The sequence below is a fragment of the Balearica regulorum genome, chromosome 12 (genome assembly GCF_011004875.1).
Source record: "Balearica regulorum gibbericeps isolate bBalReg1 chromosome 12, bBalReg1.pri, whole genome shotgun sequence".
In the NCBI taxonomy this organism is placed as follows: Eukaryota; Metazoa; Chordata; class Aves; order Gruiformes; family Gruidae; genus Balearica; species Balearica regulorum.
Window position 1 is genome coordinate 8,004,172 of NC_046195.1, and position 21,271 is coordinate 8,025,442.

The following is a 21,271-nucleotide window of genomic DNA, read 5'->3' on the forward strand; positions in this document are numbered from 1 at the left end:
GAATGAGTCTGACAGTCTGTGGTAACCAAGTTTAGATTTTGGGATGCCTCATGTGGAAGCAGTTAGAAAGAAGGGCTCAAATTATTCTCCCCTTCCATTTATAGATCTCCTTCCATTTTTCAGAGAAGATAGTCTTTGACTGGGAAAAATAAGGATAAAAGACTTGCACCTCAAGCAGAGTAGTATCTTCAGGATCCTGACTTGTGAGGAGGCTCATGGAGGCACAGCTGCAAAGATTTTTCTGGTTCCCACTGAGAAGAAAAGAGTATAAACTCAAATGGACTCTCTTTGTACTAGAGTCACATTCCATACTGCCGCTAACCCATCACCTTCTATTTCCTTATCCCAGCCACTTCTTCCAGCTGTGGGGTAACTCCTCCATCTCCTTTTTTTTTTTTTTTTTTTTTTTTAAAATCTCCTCTGTCACTGGGTGATTCTGCCTGCTCAGCCTGCCACTGGTTACACCAGTTTGGCAGAGGAAAGGTAGGAAAGGGAAAGCACCAAGTGCCCTTTCGCACACCACTGATAATAGCTCTTTTTGCCAGTTCTGGAAAAGTCTGCAGACTTACTACCAGTGTCCCAATATATTGGACATTCCATCATGGCAAAATCACTGATCTTAGAAGGTAACTCATACTAAAAAGAAATGGAATAATAGATTAAGCAGTAATACATGTATACCTGTATGTTCATTTTACCAAGTGCTGTCAGTGTATACACACAGCTTTTTTTTTTTAAAGTACTTGCTCTGTGATTCGAGCATAGGATTGACATAACTTGAGCCCATGGGAAGCTACTGGGTTTTAGCTAAGCATGGTGCTCTCAACTATTTTTTCCTTTGATTATCACTGAGTTGCTATGCTACATACATGCAAATCTGACATAATCTCCCTGAGGTAAGCTAAAGCGAAATAAAAAAACCTTACGTCTTGATAGTCTTTAGGATACTGCCATTAACAAGTAAGATGTAGTTTATTATCAAAGCAGAATATATAACATTATAAACAGTTTTACCAAAAATTCTGTCTTCAACCAAATGAGCAACCATACAGTAACCAAGTAATGGCTTGTTACCATATCAGTTTTCAGATACATGTAAGACAGAAGCAGTAACAAATAAGCAAGGTCAAAACTAGGTCTTAATTGATTTAAATGTGTTCTAGAGCCAGGAAAAAAAACTGAGATGCATTCTCTTCCACATCATTTTGAGAAGGATAGTGACTAGCTTATATTCCTTTCAAGAAAGGGGAAGAAATGCTAGCTTTGAAGAAATTTAGAGTAAATGTTAGGAAACTTCTATATTGGGTGAGATACTGAAATGAATTTTATAGGGTCTTTGGAAGTTTGTTACTGACAAATTAGGATGCTGAACTAGATTTTTTGGGGGGAGGGTCCCTGCCAACTATCTATTTGTTTGAATCAGTCATTACAATCTGGAGTCTCCCCACCTATAAGCTAGCATCTTTTCAGTGCAGTTAATTTCATTGACACTTGTTAGTAGTACTGTAAGATGCCTCTGCGTAGCCATAAAAATGGAATTGACTTTCTCCACTGCAGGTTTCATGTAATACATGGGGGTTTATAATTACCATGGTTTAAAGTTTGGTGATTTGTTGAAGTTGAATAGATGCTTGTTTCTCACTGCTCCCACCCCCAAATTGCCTGTCTTTCCTCCTCCCTTTTTTGTTTGGGAAGAACTAAAGAAAGTTTTGTCTCTTCATTTTTTCATTAGTAAAAGGGTGAACAGTCTAGACAGATAATCCTGTTCCCATCAAGCATGTTTGCCCAAGAAAAGACCTGTTTAAAAATAGCTGAGACACATTCAGGTTATCTAATAGTTTAACTAAATTAAGAAATCAAATGGTCAGAGAATTGTTATTGTGAAACACAGTTGCATTATTTTGTATTTGAAATAGTTCTCTAATCCTGCAAATAGAACTAATTTTATCAATAAATAGATAATAAACAGTGTGGGTCAGAATTTGTAGTGTTGGGCAGGAAAGTAGGAAGAGGAGGAAAGTGAAAGGAGAATAAATAGAGGCTTCTTAATTTTAAAACTAGTGAAACTTTTTATTTGGTACATATAACTTCTAACAGTCCATTCTGAAATGGCATACAGGGTAATATTGATGGAAGGGTACCCTGCCCAGGAGGAAGAACCATTCCTAGCTTTGATAGACTCTACTGAGCTTCCCCTTGCCCCTCCAAAAGCACAAAACTCAAAACTGACCCTAAAGCGTGATTAGATGATAGTTAACAGTGGTAGTCCAGAAGCGTAATGCCGAATGTCACACGAATTTGTAAGGATGAGTATGTAAATGACTCGGCAGTTGAGGAAAGGATACCCTCCCTGGATGGCTTCACAACTGAGGCCTAGGGCTAGTTCATCTATTTACTTGCTGTTATTTTAGGCTGAACTTGGTAAATTACTCATTTTCATTCTGAGATAAAGTCCATTTTTTTTCCCCGCTCTGCTGACATATATGGGAGTTAGTATATGAGAAGTCCTGCTTTGTCTTACAGAGTGTTCTTCAAAATGATAAAGAAATTGCTGATGTAGTTGAGTGTTAGAGATAATAATTGCTCCTCAATTTTATTTGAAACTTTATTTGAATACAACTAGAAAAAAATCTAATTTTTAAGAAACTTTTTTGTACTTCTGAGAGAAAAGTGCTATATAGATTGAGTTGTTTTTTCAGAAAACCTTTTTTCACCAGGAAAAAGTAATTTTAGCTGTAATAGGTGCTCTTGCTGGGATAAGTAGATACTTCAGTTCGTCACAGACAGAATTACAGACAGCTTACGGTAAGAAGTTTTCTATCAAATTAGGGAAGGAAGGAGACCTGTTCTAAGGTATCCCGGATATCTTGTCATTTAACTTCAGTTCAGATGCACTTGAAGAGAGTCTGATCCATCCTCAGTAGCTCTGGAGAGTTCAGTCACAGGGAAAACTCAAACTGAAATGGACTTCAAATCTGTATAACACCTTGAACAGTGTATCTCAACCAAAGTGAGTAGAATTTCTTGAAGTACTTGAATGAAGTTCTTCAAATTCTTATCAGTGCTGGTCTTATTTTTTTTTTTCTTCTTCTGCCTGTTCATTTCTAACTTCTGCCCAGAAGAACCACACAAGGTGGCTTAAAATCCCTTTTTTCTTTTTTTTTCTAGAAAAATGTATTGCATAATCTTGTAGCATTCTGTCCTATGATGTTTTTCTGTGTTGCTTGTTCATGTTATCTCCTCATCCTCATGAACCTCTCTGTTACCAAAAGACAGTTTTACAGAGCTAGTAAAGAGACTAACTTGAAGAATTCTTTTTTCTTTTGTCTCTACATGATATTATAAATACTAGCTAGCTATCATAAATCATTCCTTTCTGTGTGTGGACAGCTACTAACTGCTAGCTGGTGTGCGTTCTTTGGTGACTCCAAACTCAAGCACATCTGTACAGTGAACTGTTTCTTCCTCTTTAACAGGAGAATCTGCCCTCATAAAATACATCCATACTGAAACTATAATACGAGCGCTGGTTGGCTTGGCACAAAGCCCAAGTGTCACAGGGAATTGCTGAAGTTTAACCTACCCCATCTACCAGCCACATCTCAGAATTTCATAACCTTGTAGTAGATACCCCTAATGCATCACCACAGGAGAATGCTTGCTTGGAAGTTTTATTAACACTGTGGCAACAATAATAAATAAAGATAGTTTGATTGTGAAATACTGTTTGCATTAGAGTAGTTAGCATGAGTCACTAGAGACCTTACCGGGTTTTAAGTGTAGACATGGCTTTCTTTCTTTGATCTTGAATTTTGCATCTCAGGTTGTTACAAAATACTTGTAACTGTAGTGTCATATTATTTAATGTGCAAGTGAAGAGTGAAGATATATTTTGTATATGCTTATATATTATATATCTTATTCTATATCTTATATAATGTGTCATATCTTATATAAGATATATTTTGTATATGTACTAAAAAGTAGTTAGATTTAATCAGCTTTATGCTGTGGCACTTACCAGCAAAATAACTGAGACAATTAGCACAAATGGATATTAGCTTTCACTATGGAAAGTCAGGTCTATTAGTATGCTGTGTGTACTGAGAGACTGGTCACTTTTGCTGAAGATTGACACTGACGTAGTCAGCTTACTTTTTGTGTAACAAATTGGTGACATAACTATAATATTCCTTCAACTTCGTGATTGTGCAGAAAGAGAAAAAATATAGGAAGAAAATCAGGAGTAAAATTGGAATGACTGAAATTTCAAGAACTTCACTGATCTGTGTTTGCACAATGGGTTTATAGAAAATTTAAGAGCATACCAAATGAAATTCTGAAGCAAGCTAACAGTTGTCAAAGATATGAATTCATATAATGTCAGGCATTTTAAAACACTTCAGTTATGTTGTTTGACTTCACTGAATCAAACTTCTGTTTTTGTACAAAGAAAATGTAGTATGTTTCATATAAAGATTTGCAGTAGGATTTGTATCAAAGAATGTAGTGTTGTAATTTGAACAAGATCATTCAACAAGGAGAGGTGTTTACATAGTTGTGCATGTAACTCAACCAGTTAGTTGCTTTTTCCCTTAAGCTATGTCTGTGTCTTCTGGAGGAATGGGAACAAGTGTATAGTCAAAGTCAACATTTTAGATTTATGCATTAAAGTCTAACCCTGTTTTCCGGCTTAAGTCTTGTAAAGTTAGCTACTTTATATCAAAAGCATCCAAATAATCTTGCTTAAGAAGATCCTTCTAGGCTATGGTCTAATTCTTGTACAGTATAAACATTTTCTATAGATAAACTTTACAGGGTCTGCAAATTGTTTGTACAAAAATGTTGGTTAGAAGTACTTTACTTAGTGCTCTGGTAATTGAAGCTCAAAGCGAATTTACCATCTTGTTTTAATCACTTTAGACACTTCAACCTTCGAATGAAGAGAGATACATCTCTTTTTAGTGATGACTTTAAAGTAGAAATATCAAACCAAGTAATTGATTATGATACCTCCCATATTTACACTGGACACATTTATGGTAAGTACAATACTGCAAAATGGATTAAAGTGCTGTCACTTTAAACTGGTGGCTTTTTAGTAGTACATGCAGAAAATGAATATCTGTATGATTAGTTTATCTTCATTATTAAATTTTAATAATGCATCTAAACTCCATCTGCTTTTGTTTTCATATAAGGGTCACACTTAGCAAATGAGTATTTTACCTAATAATTTTCATATCCATGGAACCTGAAGTTCAACTCTATTTATGAACATACACTTCATAGAAGTCTGATGCACTTAAAAAAAGAAAAAGGAAAAAGTTATCTTCATTAAAAAAAAATCAGGTTCTTAGTTTAAAGGAATTTAAGGAATGTAGAGCTACCATTACTAAGGGTGATATACCCAATTTCAGTAAATACAAAAGATAAAATTGATTAAAAAGGAAGGAGAATTAAGGAATTAACTAAAAGCAGATGAAAAGAAGAGAAGGATTAAGACTTACTGTGTCCCTCTCTATACAGTCTGTTTGGTTGTGAAAGGAATCTGCTTCGTGAAAATCCTTATTAATAATGTCTTGCAGTGTTGAAGCGAGTGTTTTAAACTGTGAAAATAAGCATACACGCTTAGTACTTTATATGCATCTAGGTAGACCAATTTACCAGTTGACTTAAGTAGGTGGGAGGACTTTTAAGGTATGTGGAATCTTCTGTTGTGGTTTTTTTCTTATTTTGTGAAATTATTTCAGAAAAGCTTTTGGTTCTTTCCTTATTGTTGAGGGATGAGATTAAAGGATCCACATGAACCTACTCATGGGGCTTACTGTATGTTTTCTTTTAATCCTCTTTATCTTTCTTATTCAACTCAACTTTGTACTGATCATGAAGATCATGAACAAAGTTAGCATTGAATAAACAAACCGTTTTGCTGTTGGTTCTTGATTTCCATTCAGACCAAGAGTCTTCCTTCCCAGTACTCTGAAATTTCCAAAGATACATGGTTTATAAGTTCGGAATATTAATGCATATTCTAATAGAATATACTCTGAAGTAAATCTGGGATCACTTACAAATGTCTAAGAATTAGTGTTGTACAAAGCCTATTTCTACTTTTTAGTGTTCTCTCAAGAGTTGTATGGTATACCTTCAAGATACTTTTTCTAAATTTCAGTACTTTATATGAGCTTTATAAAACTCTTGGTAATTGTTAATTAGAAATTAGTGCTGGTTAGTGATAAGAATGAGTACATTCTGATAATTTGATAGTGTGATTCTAAACCCTCCTCAATGGAGGAGTATAAAAACATTTTTTTAGCAATCTTTTATCCTTTTCATGGAACAGACGTGTTGGGGATGCTGCATACTGTAGCTGTCAATGATTAAACTTTGACAGTTGTACTTTTCCAGATTGTGACTGTTTCAAATACAAATTCACTCCATCCCATATTTAAACCTAGCTACAGTTTTAAGAGGCTTATGCTTGAATAGAAAAAGGGATGTCCTGAATATAGGAAAATCTTTCTTTGAAAGCTCTCAAAATTCAGTATACACTCTGATTTTTATTTTTTTTTGTAATTGTATGAACAGATGTATAAGGACAGGACTTGAATATAGGATTACATGCTGTATATGTTACAGCTTTAAAATACAGAGTTGAATTCTCCATTATCTGCTTTTTTAAACATGTCATCTATGCACCTGGTTAGGAAGCTATTGAACTTAGTATCTCTGATTTTGGGATAACTGTATGTCTTACTGTTGAATATCTTAGTCTTAAACATTCAGACACAAACTTTCCGCAAGAATGTCTTACGACTGTTGTCCAGAATCTTATTACTGTGTAATTTGTATAGGTTTTTAGCAGTTGGGAACTGGTGCGTGATCAGGATAATTACGCGAGCATCAGACTTTAGCATTGTCTGCTTAACACTGTGGGTAGTACATATACTTGAAATTTGCACAGGACTGAAACCTTTTAGAAAGGTATTTAGAAAACTAATGCACTTTTTCCCTTAACAGGTGAGCAGGGAAGTCTTAGCCATGGGTCTGTTATTGACGGAAAATTTGAAGGATTCATCCAAACTCACAGTGGGACCTTTTATATTGAGCCAGCAGAGAGATATATTAAGGACAAAACTCTACCGTTCCACTCTGTCATTTATCATGAAGACGATATCAGTGAGTACTTCCATTTTGTGCTACAGATGAAATACAGTTTTTGACATTTAATAAAAAAAATAAGCCATTTGTAAGCATCAAATGAGACTTGGGCTTGCATGCGACACTGCGAATCATGCTGTCCTGAAGCGATTCATATACGGTTATGGCGTGAAAGAGATTTATGGTAAAACAAAGTGAGTCTTCCTTATTCTGCCATTTTAAAAAATCCGTAGCAGTCAGGCTTAAATGTATAAGCGGTGTATTTTCTACTCAATGGACACATGTTTCTTTTGAAAAATGCGTTCTTAAAATGCTCTATACTGATTGTTCTTCCCCGTGGTCTGCAAAATAAAGGATAAAGTTCAAGTCACTGTTTACCTACATCTAGTGAAGGTGGTACTTGTGGGGAAATAAAAGCTTCCCCTGCATGAATTGGTCACTGATGCCTTCGGAGAGCTATTTAGAAGATGTGGTGGCACACAATATGTCCTATTGTACACAGTAGCTGATAGAATTGTACAGAGTATACTACTTGAATTTGAGGAGTATAGCCCCAGAAATCTAGCTTTAGTTGTAAATGCCCAGAAGGATGAGAAAGTACTATGGAATACTTCTGCATCTTCAGAACTGATGCATCAGAATTCTCCTGTGCTCTACCTGCCTTTTTATGTATGATCAGTCTTCAGCTGTAATAAAAATCAGTTTTAGGTGATGCTTAAGTAACTTTATGCTGAACCTGAAAAATACTGCAATAAAGTTGTGATTCCAAGTTTCAATCCTTCCAAGTAAATGTTGGCAGAGAGTCACCTTAAGATTACCTTTTGGTTATTGAAGCTAGCAAGTTGTGTGTTGCAAGTTATGTAGGACTTTAATCTTGCTTAAAAATCAATTTAAACTAAACTTCATTTAAAAACTTGTCCCATCTGGCCATTGTGCAAAGCCTAGAAGACTTGAGTTTGAAATCTCATTTGTAATTCGATGAAGAGTCTTGGGTCAGATCACTAGAAATGACTTGAACCATTCTCACCATGATATGTTTATAAACTATTTTCAAAGTACATCATAATGAGACTGTATTGTGAAAAGAAATGTCAAAAATGGGAAGATAGTTGAGGAAAATCTCTGGTTGTGATTTGGCTTTATAGACTATCATTTTTCTCTGTGCTTTAAGCCAGTGAAAAACACAGTTATTGCATAATACTCTTTCTGGTTACTTCTCTTGCATGAATGCAGTGAAGAGAAATGATCTTTCTCTGCTAAAAACTCAACAAAATTTGTTTATTTTTTTCTAATTGAATGAAGCTTCTGGAATACAGCTGTATTTTACATTCAGAGGCAGTACATGTGCTGTCTTGGAGTATGTTAAAATTGCTGTGAGCTAGCAGATATGTTTGTCCTTTCTGTTACCCCATTCTGTAAATATGATTACTAACCCAAAATCAAATAGAAGTTGCATAATTTTAAAGAGCTTCCGAATGAATGACGTTACTGAATTCTACGGATATTGTGAGCTACACTTGTTTTCTGACTAAGTGTACATCTTCCTGGTGCTTACAAGACCCATATTTGGGAATAAAGTAACTTTATAGGATAGTATTCCATATACTGCTCTTGTTTCTCAAAGAAGTTGCAGCATGCATTTAATTTTCAGCTCTACAGAGCGTTGCAGGTGAAAGTCTGAGAAGGCAGTTTGCTTTGCTAGCCGCTGGAGTATTACAAGATTTGCTGCTGTAACAGAAGAGTAGTGGCTAAAAGTAATTAAAAAATTACAAAAGTCTGGTGTGAATCTAGAAGAGATGTCTTTTATAACAACATTTCTGTGAATAAATTGCACATATTTCTAAATTCTTTGGTATGTTTTGTATGTCTCACAGAACAGTTCACTGCTTGATAGTGTGAATATTGGACTAGCACTTTCTGTAAATAAGTCACTGTCTGCTTTACAAAGGGTTTTATTAACCCTGTTGTAGAAAAAGGGAGGAGGGAAGTCAAGGGACATAAGGCAGTGATTTGCCCAGTTTCCAAGGGGTGAGACAAGCAAGATTGTCTCATGTCCCAGTTCCTTATGCTGTAAATAGTGGGTGACTAAAAATACTCTCTTCACTGCTATCAACTAATAACAGAAATAGAACTGTACCTTAAAGAAGAAAATTTTATTTTATCAAAGTTAGTATTGCTGTTTTGTAGAAGTGAGTAAATGGATTGCTTGAGAGCTGGAAAAAACTAATGATGAAATTGGTTCATATTAATGTCTTATTAAAGCGAATGGGAGCAAGATACGTTTGGGGTTTTTTTTAATTATTCAGGTGATTGTATGTTAGCTTACATTGTTTTTCCTCTTGAATCCAGTGCATCAAAACCATCAGTTAGAAACAAAATCAGATTATCAGAGGGGATTGTCTAAATCTATTCCAGAGAGCCACATTAAAGCAATAGTACAATACGGCTCCCAAATCACCAAGTGAGTGAACGTTGCTGCTTGCTCAGCATGGTTGAAAATAGCCCATCCTGGAGCTAAGTCTAAGCAGCACTATTTGAAAATGTGCCACTCCTGTTGGTTGCTGTCTGATGCTGCAGAGTCTGATGTGCATGCATTCTGATTGTATAGTTTAACTTTTTTCATTAGTATCTAGATGCCTAGGATTTCTGTGGTCTTGAAATGTCTGAAGTCTACAACTGCTTCTGTCACTTTACGAATGGTGCTTTTGAGGCTAGAATTTTTTGGCCTTTCATGACAGCTATTTTTGCATTGAACTGCATCTCCAAAAAAACACCAACAACTACTAAAAAGCTAAGCTTTAAAGTAGCTTTAAAAATAAACAAGCATGCAAATCTGTTGTTATTACTCTCATCTAAGGCTTACTTTTGTGAAATAGTCAAACTACTAGTATCTTACACAGGACAAAAGTAACAAAAAAGGCTCACAGTTCTAACTCAGGAGAGAGTGGGGGGAAAAGTCATCTTTGCTTAATTTGAGATATTTTTTGGTCACCCATGTTTCAGCCTTTTGAAACAATGTGCTTTTTAGTGCTTTTCAGAAATCACAATGCAACATATGATTAGCATCTCAATGAGTTCTTATTCAGTAGTAAAACAAAAGGGTTTTTTGTAAACGGGGATTATATTGTCAAGTTTATAAGGCAGCTTTTGTCTTTTACAGTGGATGTGGTGACCAGTGGAAGGCAGCCTTCTATTCGTGACTCGAAACACAAGTTGAATGATTTTTAGTTTCTAAACCAGTCTTGATCAAACTGGTTTATAATTTAGTGCTAGGAAGATGCAAATTGCTATTTTAATGAAAATATTTTGGAAACTTTTCTTTAAGGATTAGGATTTCATTGGAACTATATTTACTTTATTTAAACTATATAAGCTTCAAATTTATCACTGAGTTCACACTGTAAAATACAAAATCGGTATTTCCTCAAATCAACAGTAGACAGAAAAATAGTGTTCAGACCTGCAGAAAATGAACATGGTCATTTAATTGGCTTTATGGTCTTGGAGGAACTAAACAACTGAGAACTAAAAGTAAAGTATTTTGTAATTTTGCAAAGCCCTATGTGCTGAATGAACTGACCATTTTAAACTATATTATTAGTGAGAACTTGGTTTTCTTTTTTTCCTATTGTGGTTGTCAATGTAGTAGCAAAGGTCTACTTGGCAGTTGTCAAGGGAGCACAGTATGACAGACTGCTTAGAATGAAATCTGTAATAAGGGTATTTTTGGTATCTGCTTAAATTTGAATTTTTTTCTGACACTATTGCTTTTGCTAACATTGGACAAATCTCTATGGCTGTTGAAAAACTGAATTTTCAGCATTTTTAATGGAAGTTTGATGTCATATCCTTGCCCCAGATGCCTAAAGCTGGTATCCATTAGTAGTTAACCTAAATTCTTAACAGATCATACTACTTACTGACAAATAAAAGAAAGAAATTCACATGACCAGGAGTCTCTTTGTGCTAGATAATGCCTTTTTTAAAAGGATAAAAATTCTTATTTTGAGCATCTGTAGTCGTATACATCATTAATAATGATCTGCCATCTAGTTAGAATAAGATATTGTCAGAGTGTATGAAATGACAAAAATTTTTGTTTACTTTTTTAGGTTTATTATTACTACATTATTATTGTTTACTATTTCTTAACATTCTGTTAGGATGTACAGAAATTGAAAGTGGAAAATGATAAAATGGACAATCCGAGAAAAGAAAAATAAAGTATTTGTTTTGCCTGAGGATTTTCTTTAGTTAGAGGATTGATTCTGTAACTAAACTCTTCTTTTACAGATGTGATGGAAAGTAGGCTTCTTGGTTTTCCTTAACTCTGCATGCACTGTAAGCAATCATTTCATGGTAAAGGCATGTGTTTTCTTTTGATCAGTTCACGAGGTTGTGGTAAGGATAGGCTCCCAAAGAGCTGGCAGAAGGCTGTACTTCTCAAAGTTTTTAAAAACATCACAAGAACACGGACCTGACTTCTGTGATGTGGGTCAAAACTGTCCAAGTCATCTGACATCACGTAGTTCTTGCTTAGCTCCAGAAATGGAACTGCTGCAGGGAATGGTGGAAATAGGAAGCCTCAAAAGATGAAGAGGGAACAGTGCCTTCACTGTTTGGGGGTAATGCAGCAATTATCAAAAGAAAGCTTTGTTCGCAACTTTCTCTGTAAGCTAGACATGGTTCCAAAGTGAACTATCCTATACTACCTGCCTCCTGTGTTTAGCAGGGTGGATTCAAATCTGTCCATGGGGATTTGTCTTTTCCAGCATATGTAAAACCTCAGCAATTGCTCTTGCAAAATGTTTCACGTTCAATTCTTTATAATTTTAACTACCGTGCTTTTAAAGTTTTTCTTACTAGATTATTACTTTTGAAGTGAGAAATATTTGTTTGAACTGCAGGCAGCCTGTATTAAGGGACTTCCTAACCACTTTGAGAAACAAGATACAGAGGAAAGACTGCTTATTTTGTGTAATGCACTGAGAGCTTTTATTTCTAGTACTGCTCTGTCAATTGTCATAACGCCTCAGAGTATGAATAGAAGTGTGGTGATAGCAGGATATGGCATTTTGTGCTGGTGCAAAATCTGCTGTGCAGTCCTGTTTCCAGTTAATTTCTGTGGATTCCTGCAGTTACCACATGCAGGAGTTGCTTTAAAATTATGATGGTTTTATGTAGACAAGGCGTGCTGATGGTGAGGCAGTATTGTCCGTCACACTCACCCTTGTGTAACGTGCTTTTATCACAGAGATAAGTGGTCAGCGGTGTGAAATAGAGTAGTGGGTAATGATAATTTTGGTTAGATTAAATACAGTAGAATTTTTCAATATTATGGTGGGAGGAAAAAAAAAAAGTGGTGGAGATGGAGAAGGGAAGGATCATATCTATAATCCTTTGCTCTTAACTCCAATCTAGTGATAGTAAACAGGATCCCCAAAAGTACAGATGACCTTAACAGTGAGTGAGTGTTGCTTTTTGTTTAATATTGGTTATGGTAAAGCCAGTGTTCCACTAAATTGCTAATCAATTTGGGTGAGGTGGCCTACGGTAAGAGCTTTTTTCCTCTTTTTGTCTTTCTCTTCTTCTGGCACTGTGCTAGGGAGGAATGTGATGAGACAGCAGTTCAAAAATGGTATTTCTGTTGTGTTAGAAATTGAAATGTGGGAAATTAATATGCAGAAAATCATTTAATAAACGTACAAGATTCTAATAACAGTAATTCATGAACATTTCTTTAAAATAGTGAACAGAAAATACCAGTTCCTTCAGAAGTCTAGGATTTTTTCAAAAACCTGCGTACTGCATATTTGTTGTAGTTACCTCTCAAAAGGTTTTTTCGTTTAATTTAAAGAAACAACCTTCTTAAAATCCAAACAAATGACCTCTCACACAATATCAAGATTTTGCTAATAACTTTGTTGGCAAACACTAGTCAAGACAGAGTAGGCATAAAGTTGACCAAAGAAAAAGTGATTTTGTTGTGTATTGGAGCAGCTTCTCTAAAATTCAGACTGGAAATAAATACAATTCTGTACTTGGATGCCCTTACAGTAGATAAAATTAATTTGCTAATGAGATGATGAATAACTGTTTACGCCCAACTATAATCTTTCAATTAATTTTAGGCTGAAACTTTCATTGCCAAGAAACGTGTTTATTAAATCTGGTTCTTTCCCACTAAGCGAAGTTTACAACCGCAGTAAATACTTGGTACCTGGAAAAGGATCCACTTTGGCGGGGGGGAAAAGTTAACTGTTTAAATTTGTCATTAACACTTTTTTTTTTTAAAAACAACTAGTTAAACATGGTCTCTTCAAATACTTGTAAATATGTGTGATTGAGAGGAATGAAGGTTGGAAGACTGCTTTTATTTCTTGATCAGTCCTTTTAAGCTTATTGGTGGGTCCACTGAATCCAGTTTTTGGGTGTTTTGGAGCATAGACTCATATTAAATGGTTTGGTTTTTTCAGAACTCAACTTCAGCTGTATGGCAAGATTATGATGTGGTTTGGGTTTTTTAATTTGTTTGCTATTTAATTTTCCCCCAGCTTTTAATGATTGAAATACGAAGTTTAATGATACAGGGAGAAAATCCGAAGCAAGTTGGGCTAATATATTAAAATAGCTTAGCAGTATCATACAGTCTGACTGCAGGAAACAGGTATGAGAATCAAAGATAATTAAAGGCAACTGTCAGATGAAATGGTACCAGAGTGCATCTGCTGTGGTCCAACTGCTAACACTTTGACTCAACAGAACCAGACTAGACCTAGTCCTGGATAAAATCCACTGAAATACATAAAATGTGGACATCAGATACCCAGGCTTTATGCTTCATAGATCTACTCCTATGTGTCTGTTCCATTTACTCTGTGATTCTGGATCTTCACACCTTCTTTAAAAAACAAACAAAACAAAAACCAAAACAAAAAACCCCAAAACAAACAAACAAAAACCAAAAAACCCACACCAGCAAACAAAAATTAAAAAAACAACCCACCAACTACTCCCAAAAGACAACAAACCTAGGTAAAGTTTACACGTTTCTGACAAAACCAACATCTTGTTGAGATGATGGTAAAACTGTGGTTTGCCCTACAGAAACTGGTTCGTTAAGTATTTACATATGTGGCTCCCATAATCTGTACTCCATTATCTCTTACTGGGGCACCAATTTATAATGGGATCCAATCTGCAGAGGAACTGAAGGGGCAAGACCTCTTCCCTTCAGTACCTCTTATCTCCAGAGGAAGCTTCTGCGTACAGGTTGCTTACAAATCTCTAATAGATACTAACAGTCAAAACCTAACCATATGTGTCTGAAGCATGTTCACACGTGCAATGAGATGTCCATTGACAAGTATTGAAAGAATTACCTTTAAGCAGCCAATTGTATGATATTCTCACTGAGCTAGTTTGGATCTCCAGTGTGCTTAACTGATGTGTACCTGGATAGTACTACAGTTTTGCTTTTAAAATTTAAACAGTCAGCTATAGTAAGGAGCTGATAAAAATGTTTCTTTTCAGTCTTGTTTACTTTGCCTGTAAGTTTTAAATATATCTGTAAATTTCATAATCTGTAATTCTGTATGTTTTAAATCTACACACACAAATATACATACATACACTCTTATCCTTAAATGTATTGTTTACTTTCCAGAATGGAAATCTTGCATTTCACCTTGTCAATAAAATTGCTAGCAAACTCATAATTCTAGAATTGTAGAGTTGAGTTCGAAACCAAGGATCATTAGAGTTTCAGTTCTTTGGTATTGGTAGTTAAGTTGCATAATATAAAAATTTTCAAAAATTCCATTGAAGATGAGTAATGTAATAGAATCCTCTGACAATGTCAGCAGGATTTCTTAGTTTTGGTTTACCAAGTAGAATAAAAAACCCTTTCTCTTATCCAAGCAGTTTTTGGTATACTAATAATTTTCCTTTGTGAGTTCACTTAAGGCTGCTGTTAGTTCAATCTAACTGGTACGCGTGTGTAAGTAACAGCTCTCATTCTTGTGTTAGACGTTGTTGCTCATATTTTCTTTTGCTATCTATAAGAAAACAATGTTAAGAAAACAATTGTCAGTTTCGTTCTGTTTGTAAAACTAAGAAAGTATCTTAGTAGGTATTTTTAATGAAAAAAAGACTGCTGCATAGAGCTTGAATGCTTACCTCAAACCACATTAGCAACACTGGACACAAACTGAATAAGTTGCAGTGATACAGCCATATTTTGCACTTGTACATGGAATTTGAAAACTTAACCTGATCTTCCTCTTTTTAGAATATCCACATAAATATGGACCGCAGGGAGGTTGTGCAGATCATTCAGTATTTGAAAGAATGCAGAAGTACCAGATGACTGGTATAGAAGAACCAACAACAGAGGTACCACGCAGGCTAATGGATTATGCTGATTAGTAATTAGTGTAATAACTTTCTATTTCTTGTGTGTTGTCTCTTTTACTTTTGGGTCAGTCATCATCCCTCAACATCATGAGGTACTTAAATTATTGCTAGAGGGTTTTTTATTAACATAATTTTTCTGAATTCTTTTTCTCATTGCTTCTACAGCATAGATTTGCTAGTCTTAATGAATCCTACATGATCTCAAATTTTTCAACAATTGGAACTTTAGATGGATGTGGAAATCAAGCTTGAGATGAGGAATATACTTTATTGCAGTTGAGAAGGAAGAGTTTCAAGATCCCTTGATCTCTAAGTAATATATTGGTCCTTAAAGAGTAATAACTTTTAGATTTTCAAGTAATGTTAATGTAACACACTTGTAATATCCGAGTGCTTTCAGTGGTAAATGAAGTGATGATATGACTGGGAGGGTCTTACTAGTAATATTGAAAGATTGAAGGAGTTACAGCATGCTATAGATTGCCTGTAATAGGAGGTAAGTGGTCTATGGAAGGGACTTGCATACCTGTTTAGAGTCCTGCAGGTCTTTTGCCTTCAGTTTTGCATCACTTGTCATGAAACTTTTTTTTTTAAAACACTTTCGAACAGTAAATTATTGAGTTTCTCTTAGTGTTAGCTATGTTCTGAGCTGTTTCAAGTTTTGGCATCATTTTGTGGTGTCAATACCACAAGTATATGCCAACAAAACTATGCAATATAGCTTGTTAAATAGCATCAGCAACTTAATTTCTGGAGTCATGATGTAAATAAACTTTATCAACAGTAAATTCAGCATTGGTAACAATATCATGCTTTCCCAAAAATTTAATTGTAAAACGTGGAGTGGGCCATCAACCAGTGAATACCATAGGACAAATGTGTTAGCAGATACTGATCTGACTAATGAGCATTACTTTAACTTTATGTTCAGTGTGCCATTTGTTCCATGCTGAAGTGCTTAAGTATTTGTTTGCTGAGATAGCTGACTAAGGTAATTACAATGTGAAGTAACCTGTGTTAGGGAGGGTGCATTTAAGTTCCACAGTGGTGTTTCGTTCTAATCTACAAACTGTTCATCTTAGAAAAGGATTATGCAAAAGAAGAGTTCCAAAGATCACATGAATGAAAAAAAATCTATTTCACATTGACTGCCTTTTGTAATATAAAATTAAATGCACAGAAGGGTTTGACTGAGATACCATTAAAAATAGATGGCATACATGAAAACTGGCTGTAACATACTTAGTTTAATTCAAGATTCATGAAACTTTGTGGATTAAAGAAAAAAAAAAAAGAAAATCTGTTTGTATGAGTGGAGTATGTTTAGAAAAATCCATCACTATTTTTAGGTAATCTTGTGCAGCATGTAGATATACAAAATTAATACATTTATTTCCTGTGTATATGTAGAAGCCTTTTGAAGAGCCTAAGAACAATGGTCCGCAGCTTTTAAGAAAAAAGCGTGCCACTCAGGCTGAAAAAAATACATGTCAGCTGTATATTCAGACTGATCATCTGTTCTACAAGCATTATGGAACAAGGGAAGCTGTAATTGCACAGGTATTTCCAATCCCTTTGTTTTAAACAATCTGCTTTTACTTTACTTGTGTATTTCTGATAAATTACATTAAACTTAATTGTATATATTATCGCATATTTACTTTAGAATGGCTTGTTTCATTTGTTACGGTGATCTCAAGATTATTGAAACAGCTTTTTTTCATTTCACTAAAAAGATGCTATGTGTCTGTGACAAAAGTCCTGGGCACTTGTGCTTCCTTCAGTTGTTAATGGCAGCTGTGGTTTGTTTAGCAACTCTGAGCAAGACTTGCAGTCTGACTTTTCTCGGTTCTTACTCAGAAAAATAATACTTCCTGAAGAGTTCTATTCTGTTTGACAGCCTGCCAGGCCTCTGTGATAACAATTGCATAGCCTTTAATTCAAACCACTGTGAGCTAATGGCACTACTGTTCCTGTAATGTCTGATGTAGTGGAAGGTTAAAAAGCAATGGCAACTAAAGGCAGCAGCTTTTCATTTGTTAATATACATTAACTGGAAAAAAGGTGGTTTGTGGGGTTTTTTTCCCTGATCATTTGCTAAAAATCTAACTAGCATGTTAACATAATTCTGTTGAAGTCTGAAGTTTCCCTGCCACTTGCAAATCTGACTTTTACTATTTAGTCATCACACTGTACATACACAATTCAGTTTGAGTAACGTTTTCCAAAGCTCTGAAGTCACCTTCAAAATTGGGTTTTCAATGAGTTAACATTTATGTGTGCTCTTGAAAAAAGGTAAATGATCAATTTTTTCACATTTCCGTTCTACCAGAAACAGAGGAATAATGCTGTAACAAGTAAATTTTTTCTCAAAGAAAGAAATACAGTGCTTTGAATGCAATTTTAACTACAGTGCTATCTTATTGTAGCAATGAATCAAATGAGTATCACAAACAAGTATCTGAAAAGTTGATAGAATTGTGGTTTAAAAAAAGGTGGGGGGGGCAATAGCTGTTATCTGGCATGGCGGCAATGCAGATACTAGGTTGTGTGGTGATTTATTTCTATTATTTACCATCAGCATTTGATTAAAAAGGCCTGTTAGAGTTCATATGGTGCAATATTTTACATGTAAAAGTATAGGTCTTGCTGCTATTCAAGATGAGCTGTAGCATAGTGCATAAAACTTTGAACTGTAGATACTTTTGTTTTTGACAGATATCCAGCCATGTTAAAGCGATTGACACAATTTACCAGTCAACAGATTTCTCAGGAATCCGTAACATCAGCTTCATGGTGAAACGAATAAGAGTGAGTTGTATTGGAAATGCTTTTAGCTTCACTGATACTGCTTGGAGGCTGTATTTTTCAAAAGTCCTGTTGCTGTTCACTTGTAACCGTTTATTGTTAGTAATCTCGTAACACAAGTGCCTCTGTAGTGAATGGTTCCCTGACCCGTTTATTTGGTTTGGTTCTAGTGTTTATTGTCAAAAGCCTGCTATTTCTGTTATTCAACTGTAGTCAATTTTTAAAGGAATCAACTACTTATGTTTCAGCAGTGTTGACTGTGTGGCGCATAGACTATATTGCTCTCCAAGATCTTCAATGCTAATATAGATAATGACTATCTAGGTTGCAAGTTTCTTCTAAAAGTGATGATTTAAGAGGATAAGTATAAACTTTGGGGTATGATGGAAAGGAAAAAGAAAGAAGAGAGTGGGGATTTACTACAGAAAAGCAATTCTTTACTTATTGTAGAGCTTGGTTTTCCAAATATTGGAGTGGTAATTTGTCAAGGCCTATAAGTCTTTAGCAACATCTTTAAGTATTTAACATAACAAGGCATTGACAACAGTAAACTTCTTAGCTGGTATTTACAAGTCAAATGAAAATGAATCATGTCTTAACAGTTTGTTTCAATTTACTTTTAGATTAACACAACTGTAGATGAGAGAGACTCTTCCAATCCCTTCAGATTTCCTAACATTGGTGTGGAAAAGTTTCTGGAACTGAACTCAGAACAGAATCATGATGATTATTGCTTGGCCTATGTGTTTACGGACCGTGACTTTGATGATGGAGTCCTTGGTCTGGCTTGGGTTGGAGCCCCTTCAGGTAATTATATCCAAACCCTCAGCACCATGAGAATGAAGTATTGTAGGTAGGTGCAAAGAAAAGTAGAAACGGTGTCATTTAAATTGACAGCAAATAGACAAAAGTCTCATAACTAACTTCACAATTTTGGTTAGGTATGGTTTGATTTTTTTTGTAATATTTAAACAGCGTATCCTGTGTCACTTCAGTTAGTCTTGCTGTCTTTCTGACGAGCAAGATGTGAACAAGAAAGAGAAGCTTATTTGTTTTGTTAGACAAGGGTGGTATTACTTGGATGGTTTTTTATTCATGACAAGTATGAGTGACCAGAAGAAACAAGTATTTCTGCTATATATAAAGAGAGTGGAGTGACCAGAAGAAACAAGTATTTCTGCTATATATAAAGAGAACTTATAAGTATGCAGTTTTAACTTTGTAGTATAAATACACTGCAGAATCCTTTAGGTTTCCTAGCTAGTATTGGAAGCACTTTTTTTTTTTTTACTTTTTTTTACTTTTTTTAATAAAGTAAAATCAGATCTTGTTCTGGGAAATAACAGAATAATTATTGTGACTCTTCTTGAACTGCTTCTCATTAGTTTCAGTCTAGTTGTGTATTTTGGGTTTGAAGTATGTCTCTTGATGTAAAAAAAAAAAAAATCTTCACGTGTGCAGCACCTCTGTTTGTCCTGGATGTATTAGTTTTATAAAATTATGTAATTGAAAGTTGTTAGTCTTGAAATATGAGTAAATACAAATTCTTTAATTGTAGCTCAGCACAAATTCCAAATTGTGGAAGCTTTCACAGAAATCAAAATAAGAAATTCAGACAGAGCAGTCTTCCCTTGTTTCTTCCCTTGAGTGATTTCTATATAATAAGGAATTAGGCTGAAAAACAACAGGTTCTATGAGACTTTGCAAGAGACTGGATACTTTTATGAGAACGCTATCAAGAGCTTTAACAGAATTCAAGTAATTGTGGAAGAAACGTTAAACCATTTGTGCGACGTAGCTATATATTATAACCTCACTTTTACTGCTGTACTTTCCTGTAAAGGACATGATAGTTGTAGAGTACTGGTGCTATGTGGAAAATTGTCGTGGTATGACAGTCTCTCAGACTTTGATTTTAGGAGATGAAAATGCTCAAATAAATATTAGTAGAGTATTCAGAGGGGTAACAGATCCATGGACCCATGAGCGTAGTTAAGTATGTTATAGGGACATGTATGGACTAACCTTAGTGACTGTGCAAGAACCATAGGAAAAACAATACACAGGCAGCCTATGTAAATAAGAGCCTGGTAGTCTGTGATGACTACTCTAGTATAAACTGAGCAAGCACAGGATCAATTGGAATGTGCATTCCATAAACATTGTTTGCAAAACTAAATTTAATTGAGAAAAATTAAGTTGCTTTGAGAGATTTTCATCCTTGACACACATACTGACATAAGTTAAATGGGATATTTCCCTAAAATGAAATTTTACTTCAGAAAGCAGGAAACTTCTTTAGAGTGCTTTTTAGACACCATTTATGTTAGCAATAGAATAGCTGAATTTTAGAACATGGCTAATGCCTCAGAACAAACTCAAGTTATGAAAAATTTGGTGAAATTAAAGTCACAATTTTGAGACTTTTACAAACAAGAAGTGTGATGCACTTGATTGTTGACCTTCTAAATATGGGTCTAATTAACCCACACATCAAAAACGTTTTCAGCTTTAGTTTGTCCAGAGGAAAAACGAGTCACTTTTGCTGACAAGGATATATAGCTATTCTTAGGCATTTTATATAAATGCTCTTGCTATCAGAGATTCTCCTGTGATTTTACTGTGGGTATTTTACTTGGTGAAATCCAAATGGGATGTAGATTGAGGCTACCTGTATTGGACATTACACCCTGCTAGTCAGGACTTGTCCATGCAGTGAAAGTCCTGAAATAGCTCTTACTTAATATCTGTTCTAAAACAGTTAACTTCTTAGAGTGCATGCATCCATTCAGTGCTGAGAGCATTAGTGTGGATAAATCTAATCTACTTTCAAAGTTGGGTTAATATTAATTACACAGAAGAACTTTCAGTCCATAAGCATCCT

General features: G+C 35.0%; 1 protein-coding gene across 1 annotated transcript in view; it reads left to right on the forward strand.

The window, feature by feature from the left end:
• The window catches only part of ADAM10 (ADAM metallopeptidase domain 10), a 51,101-nt gene that overhangs the window by 18,626 nt on the left and 11,204 nt on the right, over nt 1-21,271 (forward strand). The window contains 6 exon segments of the mRNA XM_075765014.1: nt 4,924-5,042; nt 7,024-7,182; nt 15,455-15,558; nt 16,990-17,139; nt 18,298-18,390; nt 19,011-19,194. Of these exon segments, the coding sequence (XP_075621129.1) occupies nt 4,924-5,042; nt 7,024-7,182; nt 15,455-15,558; nt 16,990-17,139; nt 18,298-18,390; nt 19,011-19,194 (809 nt within the window).